The 17,541-nt window shown below is 38.6% G+C and overlaps 1 protein-coding gene across 6 annotated transcripts; it reads right to left on the bottom strand.

Annotated features, from left to right (window-relative positions):
- Nucleotides 1–745: 745 nt before the first annotated feature.
- LOC108680352 lies at nt 746–11,749 on the bottom strand. Of its 6 annotated transcripts, none has more exons than XM_047884791.1 (12): nt 11,476–11,749; nt 10,705–11,077; nt 10,343–10,474; nt 9,868–10,014; nt 9,462–9,598; nt 9,029–9,185; nt 8,608–8,694; nt 8,472–8,565; nt 7,303–7,446; nt 6,932–7,086; nt 6,283–6,327; nt 746–3,186 (listed from the first exon to the last, which is right to left on the bottom strand). In XM_047884791.1, exons 1-12 carry the CDS (start codon nt 11,649–11,651, stop codon nt 1,063–1,065), a joined length of 3,771 nt encoding a protein of 1,256 aa, XP_047740747.1. In that variant the 5' UTR covers nt 11,652–11,749; the 3' UTR covers nt 746–1,062. The 6 variants fall into 6 exon arrangements, with proteins under 6 accessions (XP_047740747.1, XP_047740748.1, XP_047740746.1 ...); XM_018169157.2 differs by adding an exon at nt 3,303–4,998 and having other exon boundaries at nt 3,119–3,186; nt 8,472–8,694; XM_047884792.1 differs by having other exon boundaries at nt 8,472–8,694; nt 10,753–11,077.
- Between the last annotated feature and the right edge of the window lie 5,792 nt (nt 11,750–17,541).

Here is a 17,541-nt window from a genome sequence, read left to right on the forward strand (position 1 = left end):
TTGTTTTATTTAAAAGAAGAAAATTTTTATGGTAATATTGTATCCTATTACAATATTTTATTATTGTATTAGTTAAAATATTTATTATGTATTAATAATATGTATTAGTTAAAATATTGTATGTAATATTGTATCCTAGTTAGTTATTGTATCCTAAAAACTAGGATACAATATTACCATAAAAATGTTCTTTTAAATAAAACAAGTTTCAACTTCATAACGTTCTTAGTTTTTTATTCATTAACAAATTAAAAGGTTCAGTTAATTCTGGTTCACCCTGTAGTTAATAAAATATGCGAGCATTATTTAAAACTATACATAAAACCGATTCTACCTAATATAGCAAAACAAACAATGAAAAAATTTATCACCCGGTCTACAGATGACAATATTTCATCCTAATTCGTTAGCTAGCGCATGCAAATAAAAGCCTTCCAGCCACAATGGCCGAACGTGGGAACCCTAAAAGTGTTGAGTTTTCCACAACAGCACGCGAGGGTTGATTTTTTAGACCTCCGTGTCTCAGGAGGGTTAAAATACAATAACAATAAAAGCTATCAAGTAAAACGCTGCAGCGTACCGACAGTGCGCATAATCTCTGTGTGGCGATATCTGAAGAAGTGTGCGGAGATCTAAAATTGTCCAGTTATACAAGTGATCTAAAAGTTTTTAAAATGTCACGTAGGAAACTCACTACCGAAGCCAAATAGAACAAGTTTGTTATTCTTACTGTCAAAATAACGGAATGCTTGAAACCAAAAAAAAAGGTTCCGATGCTTCATTGTAGTATAAATATTTACAAAAAATGGCTAGTCAATAAAAACAATTGTTATATCGTTTTTGCAAATACATTGATTGACAAAAAGCAAACCCATTTTCAATACCCAATACTTTCGCTGAATTTTACCATCAATCGATTAAGGAGGCACAACTTGAGATTTTCAATTCTTTACGCTCTTTGAACAAATTTTAGACTATCTTCTTTTGGTAACACTTCATTTAGAAAGGTCGTATGTTGTTTTTATTTTGAATAAGACTGTGTCTTCTTGCCAGAAGAAGATGTTACCTTCTTTGCAATACAATTAGCGAGCTTTTTGGAAGTATTTTCTTTTCAGAAGTTTGCATTTCTTTTTTAAGCATAAGTATTTTAGTCGGAAGTTTAGGCACGGCACTTTCTGGACTCGGTGCATTTGTTTCAGACGGAAGGATCTTCTTCGCAATCGCAGGTACCTGCTTCTTTAGTGTAAGCGACTTCTTTCCAAGTGATAGCATTGACTCTACTGGTGTGGACGTCGTCTTTCCAGGAGTCAATGTTTTCTTTTCAGATACCAACGTCGTCTTACCAAGAGTAAACATTTTTGTTTCAGGTGCCAACGTCATCTTATCAAGCGTAAAAGTTTTCTTTTCAGGTGTCAACGCCGTCTTAACAAGTGTCAGAGTTCTGTTTTCAGATGTCAACGTCGTCTTTCTTGGTGTCGAAGTTTTCTTTTCAGGCGAGAGCGAATGATTTCTAGGCGATCGTGACTTATTTTCAGGTTTCGAGGTTTTTATTTCAGGTGTCGGCATCTCTTTCTTGGGTGTCTGCGTTTTCTGTTTAGGCGTCAGTGTTTCCTCTTTGGGTTTTTGAACACTCTTTTCAGGTGTCAGTGTCTTCTTGTGTAAAAATCCCGACTCTTTTGGGGAGAGTGGGGCTTCCTCGTCAGGAGATATCCAAGCCGTAACCACGTTAGGTGCTCCATAATCGTTGTCAGCAGATGCAATCTTTTTTCGACTGTTCAATTGCACTCTTGTATCAGATGAAATCTTAATCGTACTCTCTGAGGGCTCCATCAAAATGCTTTCAGATATCTGATCCATTTCAGTATCATTGGACGTTTTGGTCTTCTTGTTGAACAAGCCTTTTTGAATTTTTGGTCCTGCCTTATTGCTGTGTGAAGTTCTGTTAGACGGAAAATTGCGCAAGGACTTCTTCCCAGAAACTTTATTAGACAGAGGGGAAGGACTCAATTTAGTGGGAGGCCTCTTCTTTCGGCGAGACCGAATATGATAAGAAGCTTTTGTTGCTTCACCCGTTGTCACTTGCCCAGACTGTTGGATGTGCAGGCTCGTCCTCACTTTACAAAGGTCAACCTGCACTTCGGATGGCGAAATACTTCTTTTTCGACACGGTCCTGGTTCGTTCGACATCACTAGCGGTGTACTTGATTCATCACGGTCTTCATCTGTATTTCCGCCCAATTTCTTGATAATTGACTCCAAAGATTTATCTTTGCCAGCGATAATAGGAGATGGACCTTCACTAGGACGCACATCAAGCTGCACTCTCTTCAATTTAAGCTTCAAAAACTGTTTTTCCGTAGATTGATCATGCATTAATTTTGGCGGTCCAGGTTGAGATTCTTTTGTGCAAGTTCTTTTTGGAGAAACTTCTTCATTATCAGAGAAATTAGGAATAGCTCGTTTTTTTCTTTTCAAAGAGTTTTCCGAGGACGACAAGTCCGAAGAAGGTAAGATCAGCTCCTTTCTAAAATCGCCGTTTATGAAGTGCGACTCAGTATAGTATGAGATAGTTTCCTTAGCTTGTACTTGATGTACCTCACACACGTGCTTCACCATACGACATTCTTGATAGTCCCTGAAGCCACACAGCAAACAAAGGAACCGCGTCCATCTCAAGTGGATAGCAGCGTGCTTTCGAACGCTAGAACCGTTGCAGAAATTTTTCCGACACAAAGTACAACGAAACTTCTCTAGGGAACAAAATGACATTACTTTACCCATAATAAAGGTATCGGACAGTGGGCCTTGACTGTTCGGATATTTATAACCAACTTCAAACTTTATCCCTGAACCATCATTGTTGTTGATACGAGACAAGCTAGAAGATTCATCATTGTCAGAGGTAGATCTAAGATCAAAAGTTGGTGGTAATTCTTTATCTTCGGTTTTGTATACCTTGCGTATCTGAATCCCGATCTTCTTCGTAGGTGATTCTGAAACGGGAGTACGAGTAAGTGGTCTTTCCTGGATAGCTTCAATGGAAGCACGGCGCGACGGAGCAGGTTGAGCAGCATCCAATTGGCAATAAAACTCCTTATGCGCCTCCAGACTTCGGTGACTAACAAAGAACATGGAGCAATCTGGACAACGCAGCAGAGAAGACTGCCGTGACGCCCTCACTTCCTCCTGCAAATAAAAACCCATCTTAGTATTTAACTTAAAGGCATGCGAGTAAAAAAATGGTTAGCAGAAAATTTTGTGGAAATTGTACAGCGAGAAAGAATCCGCGCATGAGAACATACCTCAGCCTTAACTCCGTCATCTGAAAGATGGACCAGCTACGGGGGACTGCTCCCGATGAGACAATGGTGGTGTGTGATCTTCCTCCAATCGATCGCTGTGCAAGCAACATTCTTCGAAGCCTGTGTCAAAGAGGCCAAGACTCGAAGCCTCCAGCATTAAAGAGTCATCCTTGAGTGACATGCCGGTAGATTCCGATCCATATTTTTCTTGATATCTATCATCTAGTTCTTGTTCAGCCACACTACCGCAGTCGAAGAGATTCACAGACTCGTGGCAGGAAACGTTTTTTGGTTGGGGACGATTTCCTGACGGACTGGGAATGATATCCTGAACCTCAACAGAGCTTTCAGACTTTCTCTTGGAGGGGCTTGAGTCATTATGAAACGATGGTTCTTCAACAGAATATATGTCACATTCCTTTGCATCGAATACTGATCTGTCAGAAGAATGAATCGATTGAAGCTTCGAAGTAGTTCCAACGCTGCCAGCAGAAGCCTCGGAAGTTTTAGCAGTTGACACAAGACAAGCATTAGTGGCATTGGTGCATTCCGCAATAGATGAATAAATCACTGGAGTCTTCGAGCGTATTTCTCGAGGCTCAAATAAATCTGTGGCAGCTCTGGGGACATGATCACCATTCGGAGGAGCGTTCAGTGGTGGTAATGGTTCAGCATCGTCGTCATCAGCCCAGTCTTCTTCGTATAATTCCCATACTTTTGAGGCTTTTTTAGCCGGAGATTCAGTAGGAGGCTGACCGAGCACAGTGAGATTTGCGAAAGCAGAAGTGGTTGGCTTATTACTTAAAGTTGGACGTAGGCTATCTGGTACCGACTTCTGGACTTGGTTATCTTCACTTTTATTTAAATCACAAGAACGATGTTCATCACAGGAAGATCCTGATGATTTCTCCGAAGTGTCACACGAAACCGCTTTGCAATCAATAACTTCAGACTGAGCTATTCTTTTGTAAAAAGAAGACTTGTTATCGGTGATTCGAGCAGAGACAGGTAAGCCTGCAATGCCATGTTTTCTTTTCCTAGACTGAACTAAATTAGGGTGATACGGTTGCTCGTGATTATCATTGCTCGGAGATTCCTTTTCTCGAGGGTTCAGTTTGCTAGGATGGCGTATCAGATTCTTGACTGTTAGTCGGGTTTGCAGCATAACCTCATGCGCCTTGGGTTCTGTTCCCGCCAGTGAATTATGCCTTTCATAAAGCCTTTGTATACTCTTTTCAAGGGCATCTCTTTGATCCAAACTTTGACTAGGAATGCCTTCCTCGCGAGCACGTATGTTATTATTCCTTAATATGCTGAATGATGCGTCGTTAAACTTCCAGCGACTTTTCGGAGAATTTGAAGCCTGAGTGTCATTCGATAAAGTACTATTTGACTCGTTCAGATGCATATTGGGTGTTAATCTTGGGCTACTTCCAACCATCAAGTTTGAACTTTCATCTTGGTTGCCATTTTTCAAACCCGTGCGAGAAGACCACACCGAGGAAGAAACTTCAGACAGGACTCGGCTAAAAGCTTTACGGCTGATCAAGACCTTCACGAGCTGAGGTTTGGGCAGGAATGAAGAGTCAGTGTGCGTCGCGGCGTGCGCGAGGCAGGCTGTGTGTGTCACGTAGAGTTTGCTGCAAACGTTGCACATCCATCGCTCGGCAACACCACCGCCGCCACACTCAACACTCTATGGGGAGAGAGAAAATGTGTGCCTTTATAACAAGTTTCAGTACAAACTAGCAACCGAGTGAATCTACCAGTTAAGTTTAAATTATCAAACAAAGAAGCTCGTTTGTAAAAAAGATCAAATTTACAAGAACTTCTGGTACGATAACTTCAACAAAAACGAGTAAATTTCAGATATTAAGTGACCAAGTCTCACATTAGAAGGCATCATTTTCTCTCTCCCTGCCGTGAACTCAATCCAAGTACAATGACGAGCTCACTACCAAAGCATGCATAAATAAATCAGATCAGATACGAAAATCATGATGTAATTTGATGGAATGCAACATGAATCAACAATGAAATAATTGGTGCGAGTAACCTAATAATATGAAAATGAAGTCGTTTATTTTAGTAACGGTAATTTACAGCAACAATTAGAAGCAGCTATACTTGGAACATAGATGGCCAAGCTACATTACAAACCGCAAACAAAAATTCAAACCAGGTAGTTGGTTCATCTAATAATCCCATTACTTGCAACACGCTAATCAAAGTCTGAAGCTAATGATCCACCCACTTATGATGCCGGAATTTTTCATGTACCCATTAATGGCATGTCAAGCTGTTCTCATAATGACTCCGACCCCTAACCTCTAACTATCCACTGCAAAATGAACAAGATGGCGTAAAAATGAACAAAATAAGATAACTGCATAACTAAACATGAGCATGAAATGAACAAAATAAACAAGATGTGCAGGACATGAACAAGAGCATGAAATGAACAAAATGAACAAGATTTGCCTAACATGAACACGAGCATGAAATGAACAAAATAACATGTGCAGGACATGAACATGAGCATGGAATGAACAAAATAACATGTGCAGGACATGAACATGAGCATGGAATGAACAAAATAAACAAGATTTGCCTAACATGAACACGAGCATGAAATGAACAAAATGAACATACCACGAACATGATGGATACAAAATAAAGAAAATGGGCATAACATGAATAAGATTAGCATAAAATATATACATTTTCGAATATCTTGACCTATCCAATTGATTCCAAGTTTCTTATAGAATAATATATTAAAGAGACTGAACGATTAGACAGGAAACGACGTCCATTCGATAGTTGATTAACAGGCTGGGGAAGCCATATAGAAAATTAGTAGTCACAATGGAAGCTTTTTCTACATGGGTCATTTGGAAAGTGAAATGCATTTCATAGTTCATAGCAAGAATGATACTGTCAGACATAGGATAGGATGAACGCAAGCCCCTAGACTCACCTTATCACGCTGGGGCGATGACAGCATCGGTGGATCTAGAGGCTCCTGAAGAGAAAATGCCGTTAATTATGGCAGACGCTAAGGTAGTTTAATAGAACAAAGATCACCCACTTCAAACCATCAAGTCATAAATTGCCGGGCAGTGCATTATTCATTTCAACATTAAACTCCTTACATGCCAAAGTCTAGCTGACAATGATGGTGAGCAATGGTACAGTGACAGCTACAGATGCATCAGAGAAAATAGATAAGCAATTCATGATCATTAGATTTTGAGCTGAATCACTGGCACGACACAGCCACTCCACATGAAAGATGACATCGCGCATTAAACAACCGTCTTCTCTTCCACGCCTCCACTGGTACAACTTAACCACCTCACGTGAAGAGAAACATTGTTGTATCAACAACCTACCGTCTTCACTTCCACTCCTCCACTGGTACAACTTAACCACCTCACGTGAAGAGATACATTGTTGTATCAACAACCTACCGTCTTCACTTCCACGCCTCCACTGGTACAACATAACCACCTCACGTGAAGAGATACATTGTTGTATCAACAACCTACCGTCTTCACTTCCACTCCTCCACTGTTACAACATAACCACCTCACGTGAAGAGATACATTGTTGTATCAACAACCTACCGTCTTCACTTCCACGCCTCCGTCTAAAGCATCAGCAGCAGACGCGCCACTGTCGAGTGGCCCTGAAGCGCTGCTGGGAGTTTGCTTGTCTTTGTTAGAGTTGTTCTTGATGGTTTGTCGGAGATGTTCAGTTTGAGCCTTCGTCTTATGGTGAACTAAAAGAAAATACATTTTGTAGTAAAAAAAAAAGAAGAAGAACTCATTGAATAAAAACTTTAGCGATCACAAAATATACATATATATAAACATTACGGTATACATAAATGAAGACTGTGGCCCCAGTGAAAGATAGATGAAACTTATGCATGACCATCACGGAGCAAGAAACTACTTTAGATAGCTCTATATTGTATATAATTTTGCGAGCTTACTCGTCTGAAGATGTTTGCTGACGGCCCACAAGGAGGGGAACGAGCCCCCACAAATGGGGCACGAGAAGCCCGTGGGGTCAGCACTGCTGTGAGAGGAACGCACGTGGGCATCTAGGCAACTGGCGTCGTCAAAGCACTCACTGCCTGCAAAACATCAACACTTATTATTATTCTGAGGCTGCAAATATCCTACACATATTGTAAAATTGTCTACTTTTACAATATGTGTACAAATACAATAAAAAAATTACTTATGAAAAGTTTACACATACATTGTTTACAAATACAATAAAAGTACAGTAAAATAAACTATTTTATGATTTTTTGCGGCTGATTGACACATGCACCATAAGCAGCTTTCCGGCTACTTCAGCATACAAAAATACCAGTGCATTAGAAATACCTGATTAGATTTCTGTTCACGAAATTGGAGTAGTTTCAGATTTCAACTAAAAAATTGCACATATGTCCCTGAAATTTCATAAATACATGATAAACATTCACATAACTTTTCCCTGACCATATACAGACAATTGGGTGCTTATATACACCTAACAGGTGACTAAGAGTAACATTTTAGAAAAAAATTTAGTCCAAATTAAGTTTACAAAGTAAAATTACCAAAAATTAATTAGCAATCATTTTACCTACAGGCCAGGCATGTATCCCAAATTGTGAAATTCTAAAAATGATTATTTCAGAGCCTCAGTATAAGCAAAATATACAAATTCACCTCATAAATAGACTATAATCAACAAATGAACACTGACTACTACATACCAGCAATCAAATGCCATTGTCAACCATCAGCAGAGTTCAAGCACTCAAAAAACTTTGTGCTTTCAGGAGCTGTCTTTTCTAACAATTGATCGCGCGCTGAATTGCATACAAGGTGTAAAGTTTTGCACTAAAATATGGTTATTGACTTATTGAACCACTGCCAGAACCAGTAGAAAACCAATTGATAAAGTAGAACCTGTAGAGAACCAATTCAACAAGTAGAAAACCAATTCATATATTAATTTGGTAAGATTTATTCCAAGGTTGCTGTATAGCCTCTTTGATCACCATTGCAAGAATTTGGCTAACTCTGGTCACTATTCCAATATCTATGAATAGCATTGACAACAGTCAACATTAACGGGTTGAAACTTCAAACTATTTCTTACAATCGAGGCACTGTAGCCGCGAGGTTGATTGCTCCTCTTGTGCAGTATCCTGAGGCTCTTGTTTTATGGGCAAGGCAGTCGTAGACGCCGCCATGTTGGTTTGTTTTATGGGCAAGGCAGTCGTAGACGCCGCCATGTTGGTGCCGTCGCTGAGGTTGACGGTGGCAACGACTCGCCCGTCCTCTCCCAGTATGGCCATCACGCCACATTCGTGCTCACGGACCTAACACCACAAGTTTGTAAGAAGAGTTTGTAAAAAGTGGTGTTCATTACATCAGTCACAAATGCATACACAGCGAATCAACACTAAATTCGTAAAAATATTACACATTCTCGTTGCTCATAACATGACTGAAGTGATTGGTCCTCTGTACATCATAAATGCAAGCCAGCAGGGAAAGAAAATTTAGAATTAGTTCATTAGGACATGACAAATCATGTAGACGACTTCAGGAGTCAACATCGGCACAAGGCTCAGGTAAAACTTCATTGAATTCATGCAGTATACAAAAGCTCCAACTTAGGTTTTGGGCCCCAGGAACATGAATGACACTCGCCACTTGTCGTGCCTCTTTGAGATCAGGCTGGGAGTGCTCGGTGCCAGGATGACGGACAGACTGGAAGACCGCGTTACTTGCACCATCGGCCACGCATTCCAGCTCAATGTGGCAGTCCTGGCTATCTGCAGCTCGCTGCTGCTCCACGCTAGCAAGCCTGCACACGTCACGGCCTTCAGTTTGACGATCGCTAAAAAGTCAACTTTTAACGTACGGTATATACATAACAAATAAGAAAGACCTCAAATTGTGTGATTAATTTTGAAGGAGGAAGATATAAGGTGATGATAATAAATACTGAGCATTTTTATCAAAAGTTATTGCAGTTTTATTTAAAGAGTTCTATTCCCATTTTTTTCAATGCGATTTTCACATTTTTTCCATTTTTTGTAAATAAAACAAAAAGTTTTGGTAGCAACAAAGATTGTAAGACCTGTCATAAAAAGCTGAGGAGCCAGTGTTTGTGGCAGAAGAAGTTTGAGGCTCCTTGCATGTCTTGGCGCCGCCCCCGCTGCTGTAATCTGAACTGATGACCGAGCTGGAGTGCGGCGTAAAACATGAGCTCTCACCCTGTCAAGTAGATCAATCAAGCTTAGAATGAAGCGTGTCTCATATTCTATATTCAGCACATGTTTCTTTTTAATAATGTTAAATGCAATAACATTTTATAATATAAAACAAACATTGGCATCAGCATCACTGTTTTACTATTGATTGTGACTGGAACTTCAGATACCTAAAATTAATCCAACTAATGATGTTCCCACGTTTGCTAAAATAATATTCATATCTCAATTAAATTTAAGAGCATGAGAAAAGCCACTCATCTAGCAACATACTTTGGGGTAAAGATTCTTGTTGGCATTGTAGTTCTGAGTACAAAATATCCTCTTGTGAGCCAGGAAATTGACCACAGAGCGGAAGAGGCTGCGGCACACCTTGCACTCGTACAAAACTTCACATTCATAGATGAGAGCATGACGCACCTGGAGAATTTAGCTTAAATCAGCTACTGACAGATTCCATAAGCAAGGTTAGTTCTCAGTGAACAAACTTTACAAAAAAGAGGCACTTTTGTAAGTGCAAAACTAAAATGTGAGCTCAAGTAAGTTCGGTACACAACAAGTGCTGCTTTACAGCATTCAATAAAGACATGAAGCAGCCACTGTTACTCGGATGGTCATTAATCTCTACAGTAGCATTTTTACCTAAAAAAGTAGACGAATATTTTCAGTGTTGTCTGAATAATGTGCAATATTTTCCAAGTGAGATGAGAAACACAATACATTCAGAAATGAATGGAGTAAAACTTACTTCTTCAGTGGCAGTGGAGAGCAATAAAGCAGGACCAGCCACGCCTGATGCTGAGGTTCCACCCGCGATTGGCAGTTTGAGTATTGAGTAATCGGGATCTTCAGGTAAATCAAAAACTTCCTCTTGTTCATTCTGAAATAAAATTTTGAATAATACCATCACTATAAATTTTTTTAAAATAACATGGAGAAAAAAAGATAAGAAAATACCATTATATCATTGAAAAATCTGCAAAATCATCATGCAGACAGGGCACAAATTTGAAGTAGACGTAGAAACAAAAATTTGAAATTTGAACAAACACAAATATATTCTTCCATCTCCTATGTCAAGATTATATATTAAATGACAACTATCTTTACCATCAAGAGAGGAGTTCTGTTACAAAACTCAGCAGCTTTTGAACTTGCATCAGTAGCTTGAGAAGATGCAGATGTTGCTGTAGATGAAACATTTGTACTGGCAGAAGAAGAAACTGATTGGACTGCTCCAAGGGAAACATTCTTATTGGTGCTACTTTTCACAGATATGGCATGAGGTTGAGCTGTTACTCTGTTACTTATTGACAGAGATTTAGTAGCTGGCAGTGATTTTGCAGTGGCAGCCACCTTCACAGGGATTTTCTTGGATACATTCACAACTTTGCTTGTAGAAGCAGCTTTAATAACACTATGAAGGGACTTCTTGGACTTGATTGCCTTGGCTTTGAAAAGGGCTTCTTTGCTCTCAACAATTCTGCAAATAAAATATGAATTTACTTACAAATTCAATAATTTTTAATGTGTATTGGGCCCACAGGTCTATGAAAATTTCAAGATCCATAAAAGGTTTGAACATCAACAAAACATGGCATTAATATGCTGTATATAAATGAGCTTGATTAGTGTGTTCTAAAAAGAAACCAACCACATATTAAGTAATTTTGAAGACATTGTACCTTTCCTTGGCTACACAAGATTGGAATAATGAATAGTTTTGAGAATGAGCAGGTTTTCAATTTATTTTATTTTTTCAATGAGTTGTACTTAGCTCTGAAAATTTCATCTGGTGGCATATGTTTTAACAATAACACTGACAGTTGCTCAATTCTGCCTCACCTATGGTTATTCAAGTCAAATCTTAATTAAACTCACCTCACAACAGTTTTCTTGCCAATGTTGAAATGATCAGCAGTCCTTGACTTCAGTCCAAAAACAGCATCACCTCCATTCTTGAGGTAATATTCTAATACTTTGATTTTGAAGTCAGTTGAATATGAATTGCGCTTGCCTTGAGAACCCAGCAGAGCTGGGATTTGATCATCATTCATTTTTTTATATTTAACCAATCATTCCATGATTTATTGGGGTTTATATGCGTATTGTGAGCTCTCACAAATAATAAGAGCATAACTGATTAGGCTGGGCTGCAAAAATTTTAATATTAGACACATTTCATAAAGGGACTAAAGTACCACCCTAAACATAATTTTTACATAATTAAGTCTCCAATAGCACAGTGACAACCATTCTGAACATAGGGTGTTTTATATACATGGTAATGACTGTATTCACAATGCTAACCTTGAGACATAGAAGGCAGCACTGCAAAATTTAAAACAAGGTCAACAAGAAACAATTGTCATTGGACTGGCCATTGGCCATTTCAACTGTAAATTCTGGTATACATGTGATAATCAAAAACTACTTAAACTAGTAACTACCATCATTATCATAGCTTGGGATCTTTGATTAAATTAATATGTCATTTGAGCCTACAGTCAAATGGGGTAATAAGGGATGATTTTGAATCTTGGTTGAGACGATCACCCATGATCACCCATTTGCAACTGGTGCCATTTAACCCATTAACACAGCACTGGCAAGTTTATTAGCAACAAATGAAAAGTTAAATTGCTCAAAAACTACAAATGCAGTGGTTTGAAATTGGGTCTCATGGTAACAACTAACAAGACAAGTACTGAACAAGTCTCAGCAGCATGTTGTGCTTCAAGTCTGCTCAGTTGGCCTTGGAATGCTGCCGTGAGCAATGGCGCTCCTACATCAGAAAAAACCTAAGTTTTGTACTAGTTTTATAGGTAACAAACTAATACATTGAATAGTGTTCCTTAACAAATGTTCTAATGACAACCACAAATTTTAGATACTAGTTGAGGAGACTGAGCCAGTGATGAGCCTAAACGAGATTCCAATCACCTAAATATTTCAGAGCCAGCAGCTTTTTTGAGCTGCAAGACACAAAAAAACACCAGTTTCGGCAGAGACTTCCAGTAAGGCAGGGCCCTGATCAGAAACTGCTGTGCAGGCAGGAAGCCATTCCCCTTGCAGAACATCACTGACGTCCTGCCAGCTGTGCCAGAAAAGATTGTACAGCAGAGGCTGTTTTGTGAGCCTTATTTATTATTAAGTTTTATTTTCACTGTTCTCTTTGCCACATTTTACTGATCACCAAGTTATTTTATAGTTGTGGCTTGTGGGGTTCTTGTAATATTTTTATTTATTTTCCATCCATATTCATTCCTGTGTACCTATGTCCCATCCATTAACCTCACTAACCCATCATCATCATATATGTACACCATCTCAATGTACATACCAGCTGTCATTTGGGTTAAAGTTCATTTGGCTGGGTTGGCATTGTATTTCATTTATCCTGCTGTTGGATGTTTGGCTAGTTTCCTGAGAGGCTGAGATTCCTGAGTGACAAAAGCCAATTCAATACTGGCCTTACTGGGACTCTAGTACTCATAGGTTAGGAGTGCCCCAAACAAAACTATGTTTATAAGTTATATTGGTTAATCACAGACACTAAGCACTTTGAAGTAGCTCTACAATGTTTAGTGTCGCTTAGTGTCGCACTACTGATTCGTATGCAGAAAGACTAGGAAGTACTACTTCGCTGTTAGAGTACTTTATAGTGCCGCAACACGCTATGAGTCTTTTGAAGAATGGTAGTTAAGTGCTCAAATAATTAATCATTCCCTAAGTAATTCTCATTCTTTGCAGAAGATTGATGTAAAATGTCTAATTGTGATGCAATATAATGGTACTAGTGAAAATTATGATGGTGAGCTGAAATTCGCAATGCGTCTGCGCACCTTTCTCATATATTCAAAGGCCACGCTTCCCAAAGACATCGAACAAAAGAGAGAAGCATGGAAAGTTCTTGCAGAAGAATTCAAAATGACTCCAGAAAAAAAAATCAAAACATGGTATCAAAAATGAGAAAAGTATTTTCTACTTCTACGCTGTTCATCTGTTTCGCCAAGGAAAATGTCAGCCATAAGAATAACATGTTATTCGCTGAAGCAGTACACTTTTTTATATTCATGGCATGTAGTTCCTGAGGTTTTTATGCAATGATGCATTTGCTGTAAGCCAAACAGATCCATAGCTGACGAAGTAAACAAGGTGAAATATACCATAGTGTCGTCGTGAAGTGCGGTATGTAGGACACTTCAGATTTTTGTAGTGCGCGTTATGCTTTTGGCCCTATTTAGCATACCAACCGTAGTGTTCCATGCCACACTATGGCTTGTAGTGCATGTGCTACTTTATAGTGCTAGTGCCCTATTTAGCATGACAACCGTAGTGTTCCATGTTGCACTATAGTAGGCACTACGGCTTGTAGTGCGTAGTGCTACTTCATAGTGCTAGTGCCCTATTTAGCATGCCAACCGTAGTGTTCCATGCCGCACTATGGCTTGTAGTGCGTAGTGCTACTTCATAGTGCTAGTGCCCTATTTAGCATACGGGCCATTACCATATCCATGAACATGCCATTGAGCATTTACAACGACCTTGTCCTCTGTAAGCTTCATATCAGCAGCCACGTAGCATTTCTTCAGTATCTGTAAGCTTACAGGACGGCTTGTAATTTCACACCATTCAATTGGGTTAAGTGAATTCACTATAAAAGAAAAATCATAAAAAACATACCTGAAACAGGAAAGAATGTTTTAGTGACAACCATCATATGTTATGGAGAAATAAATCATAGTTTAGGTCAATTACTTTTCATTCTATGACGCCCGGTGCACAATTCTATATACAGCATTCTATGTACAATTTTGTGACGACCAATGATGCACTAATTTTTCAATAAGTGAATTTTTTTTCACTGAGCTAGGTGAATGTAATCAAAATTCTTTGTTGTTAATCAATTTTTTTTGTAAACTGGAGCCTTTGCTAACTGAGGTTCTACTGTAAATGCATTTTTAAGTGTCCCTAATTACTTTGAGGGAGGGTGTCCCTTTTTACCCCGTCGTGCGGAAATGGCTGCCATTTTTTTTATGCGATGGGCAAATTCCGTCAATTACGTTTTCAAGCCTACACCTGGGTGCAACTTTTATGTAAGTTAAATTTTTTAATATAGCAAATATTTTTTTTTTGCTCCAGACCTTAGCAGAGGTATACAGTCAAATGGGGTAAGACAGGATCGCAGCCTTCATGGGGTAATAAAGGACCAGCCCATGGCATGCATTCTGATTGCACTGAATTTAATTTGATGGAAGAATATGTTAGAGCAATCATTGCATGTCATTTCAGTGTTTGTTTCAACCCTCTTCTGCAAATAATGAATTTTTGATTAATATTCAAAGAAAACCTATGTAAAGAAGGGTCACAAAATAGTTAACCCTATTTGGGAAATGAGCTGTGTCTGATTACAAAAAATTTTTTGGCCAGGTTTGTGGATGTAGGCAGGTAACCTCAAGTAACGTGGAACTTTTGAGACATACTAGGCATTCCTCCCTGCTATCATCACTGCCTGACAACTATTCTAAAATGGGGTCAAAAATGACCGGACACGGGGTGAGACGGGACCACTAAATGATCCTGTTTTACCCCACAAATGGTACTATCTTACCCCACAAATGGTCCTCTTTTACCCATAGTTTATCAAAAATAGCTTTTAAATTAATATATTCTTGTGCATAAGTATACATGGAGTATTTTGGTCAAAATTTTCATCTATTGCTTAAAATAACCATTCTAACTTGTTCGCTTTTTCAATTAGATAAATTTAGCATACTATTGTGAATTGCATCATGGGGATAGAGAAAATAGGGATGTCTCTTCCCATTAGTGAGCTGCAGAACAATGTGCAAGAAGGTTGGGGGAAAAATCATTGTGTGAAACATAAAAAATAATTATATTCATAATTTTGTGAGCGGGCATGGGATATGTTTGAAGAAGTGCACCACAAATGCAGTTAATAAGAAAACACATGACATCTGACTCTTAAGTTATTATCCATTGGTTTTATTACCAATTTGATAAATTTTCAGACAATGACACTAATGGAATATAGCATTTGGCAGTGCTCTACAATGAATCAAAGCCAACCTACTATTTCTATGCTTAATGAAGTTTTCTCGTGGCAAAAACTCCAATGTGACTGATATTAGGGTTGATTTCCTGCAACACAAAACAGTAACAAATGGTTGTTTAATCAAATAATGTGTTTCTAGATGGATAATATTGAATATCACTATATCAGATTTATATTTTTACTAAAAACCTTGTAACATAAGAATTACCTGTTGGTCCTTTCTTACCCCAGCCTGGTGAGCTGATCCCATCTTACCCCAGTGGGGTAAGATGGGATCAGCGCACTTTTTTTAATCTGTACAGAAAACTGTGTTGTATGCAAAAAGTCTGAGTTGTAGCCTTGAAGCCCATTGCATAACCACACCGATAAGTTGCATAGGGATAAGTTTAGGATTTTTTAATTATTCATGGTATAGATGCTACATGCCTGTTAGTGATTTCGGTCCTGACTCCTGTCTTACCCCATCTGACTATATATACTTTTCCAAAATCACACTTTTCACACTTTTTTTCAGCGATTTTTTAGAGATAGTAAATGTCTTATTTCTTGACTAGCTTTATACATAATAGATAGTAAAAATGTTGAAGTTAATGCCACTATTTTTAGTTTTGCAATATTTTGATTAGTTTAACTGCTACAACATTTCTACGAAATGTGGGACGCGCATCCCGATTTACTGCCCCTTCCTTTTTATGCCCATTCAACTGTACTTTTTAATAATGCAATTCATAGAGTTCACCATTATTTCTTCTGAATTGTTCTCTTAGGAAATCCATTGATGAACTTTTGCTTTGGTCAAGCTGTAGATCCTTTGGAGAGCTTTGGAGTGCTCATGCTCAGTATCTTCTATACGTATCACACAGTTTTCAATTCTAATATAATATAATGCCATTTCATCGGACAGACTTTTTCAAGACTCTGTCTGACGGTAGACCAATTAGGCTAGTGCTGGGCATCTAGTATGGAACATATCTACTTGGCGAGCCGCGACTGAATTTTTTGAGCCGTGGTATTATGAAAAAAAACTCCTTAGTGCAGGAAAATTTACCCAAAAGTCAAAACATACATCACCCTCAGACCCTGGTTCCTGCTGGAGCAGCTGGACCCTGAGGGGCTGAGCATGGACTGCATGGTCCTGCATGGGCTGCATGGTAAGTACCTAGGCTCCTAGCAGCTAGGCTAGGTAGCTACCTAAATTCTAGGTCAATCAAAATAGTATTGTTATCAACTTGTAGAAGATATGGAAACCTACATAACTTAGTTCTGATCATTGATCACTGATTAGTATTAGGTATAAGGTTTTTAGCAAATAGCATTATAGCAATGAGAGGCAATTTATATGCAGTCTCTGACTCTCTGCAGTGCTGGGTGGCAACTTGTACTTGTATACCTAGCCTGCATAGTGGCAAAGCAGATAGTTTTTTAGAATCTGTCTCAAGTTCATTTTTGAGTCCTATAAGTAGACCAGTAAAGTATCATGGATACCAGCATAAGCTTACTTAAGAAATTTGTCAAAATCTTGAGTAAATGAGGAAATTAAAAATGAACTGATTCTAAAAAATCTTTGGTTTGTCACTATCATGACTATGTACCTAGGTAGGTAGCCTTAGGTAGGGTTAGGTGTAGCAGCAGTCTTTGACAAATTGACAGTACTACCTAGGTGCATTTACAGGTCAAGGTCAACTGAACTCATTTTTATCATGCCAGTCCCAACTTCCCAAGCTGCCCAGCAACTAGTATCAAATTCGAGTAACAGTAATTTTTTTTCTTAACTTGGGTCTTCACCCTGGGAAGTATAAAATGTGACTACATTTACGTATTACAAAATAGGAGTTTTTTCCTTCCACTGTGCTCTACATAGATTTGAA

The sequence above is a fragment of the Hyalella azteca genome, unplaced genomic scaffold (genome assembly GCF_000764305.2).
Source record: "Hyalella azteca isolate HAZT.00-mixed unplaced genomic scaffold, Hazt_2.0.2 contig16209, whole genome shotgun sequence".
NCBI classification, from domain to species: domain Eukaryota; kingdom Metazoa; phylum Arthropoda; class Malacostraca; order Amphipoda; family Hyalellidae; genus Hyalella; species Hyalella azteca.

What these genes read in the sequence shown, in the direction of transcription:
- LOC108680352 (XM_018169155.2), bottom strand. Translation starts at nt 11,651, where the DNA reads ATGAATGATGATCAAATCCCAGCTCTGCTGGGTTCTCAAGGCAAGCGC. An exon ending in GCGGCTACAGTGCCTCGATT is followed by an intron (nt 7,447 to 8,471) that starts GTAAGAAATAGT and finishes GATGTTTTGCAG; the next exon opens with GCAGTGAGTGCTTTGACGAC. An exon ending in CATCGCCCCAGCGTGATAAG is followed by an intron (nt 3,187 to 6,282) that starts GTGAGTCTAGGG and finishes TTTTATTTGCAG; the next exon opens with GAGGAAGTGAGGGCGTCACG.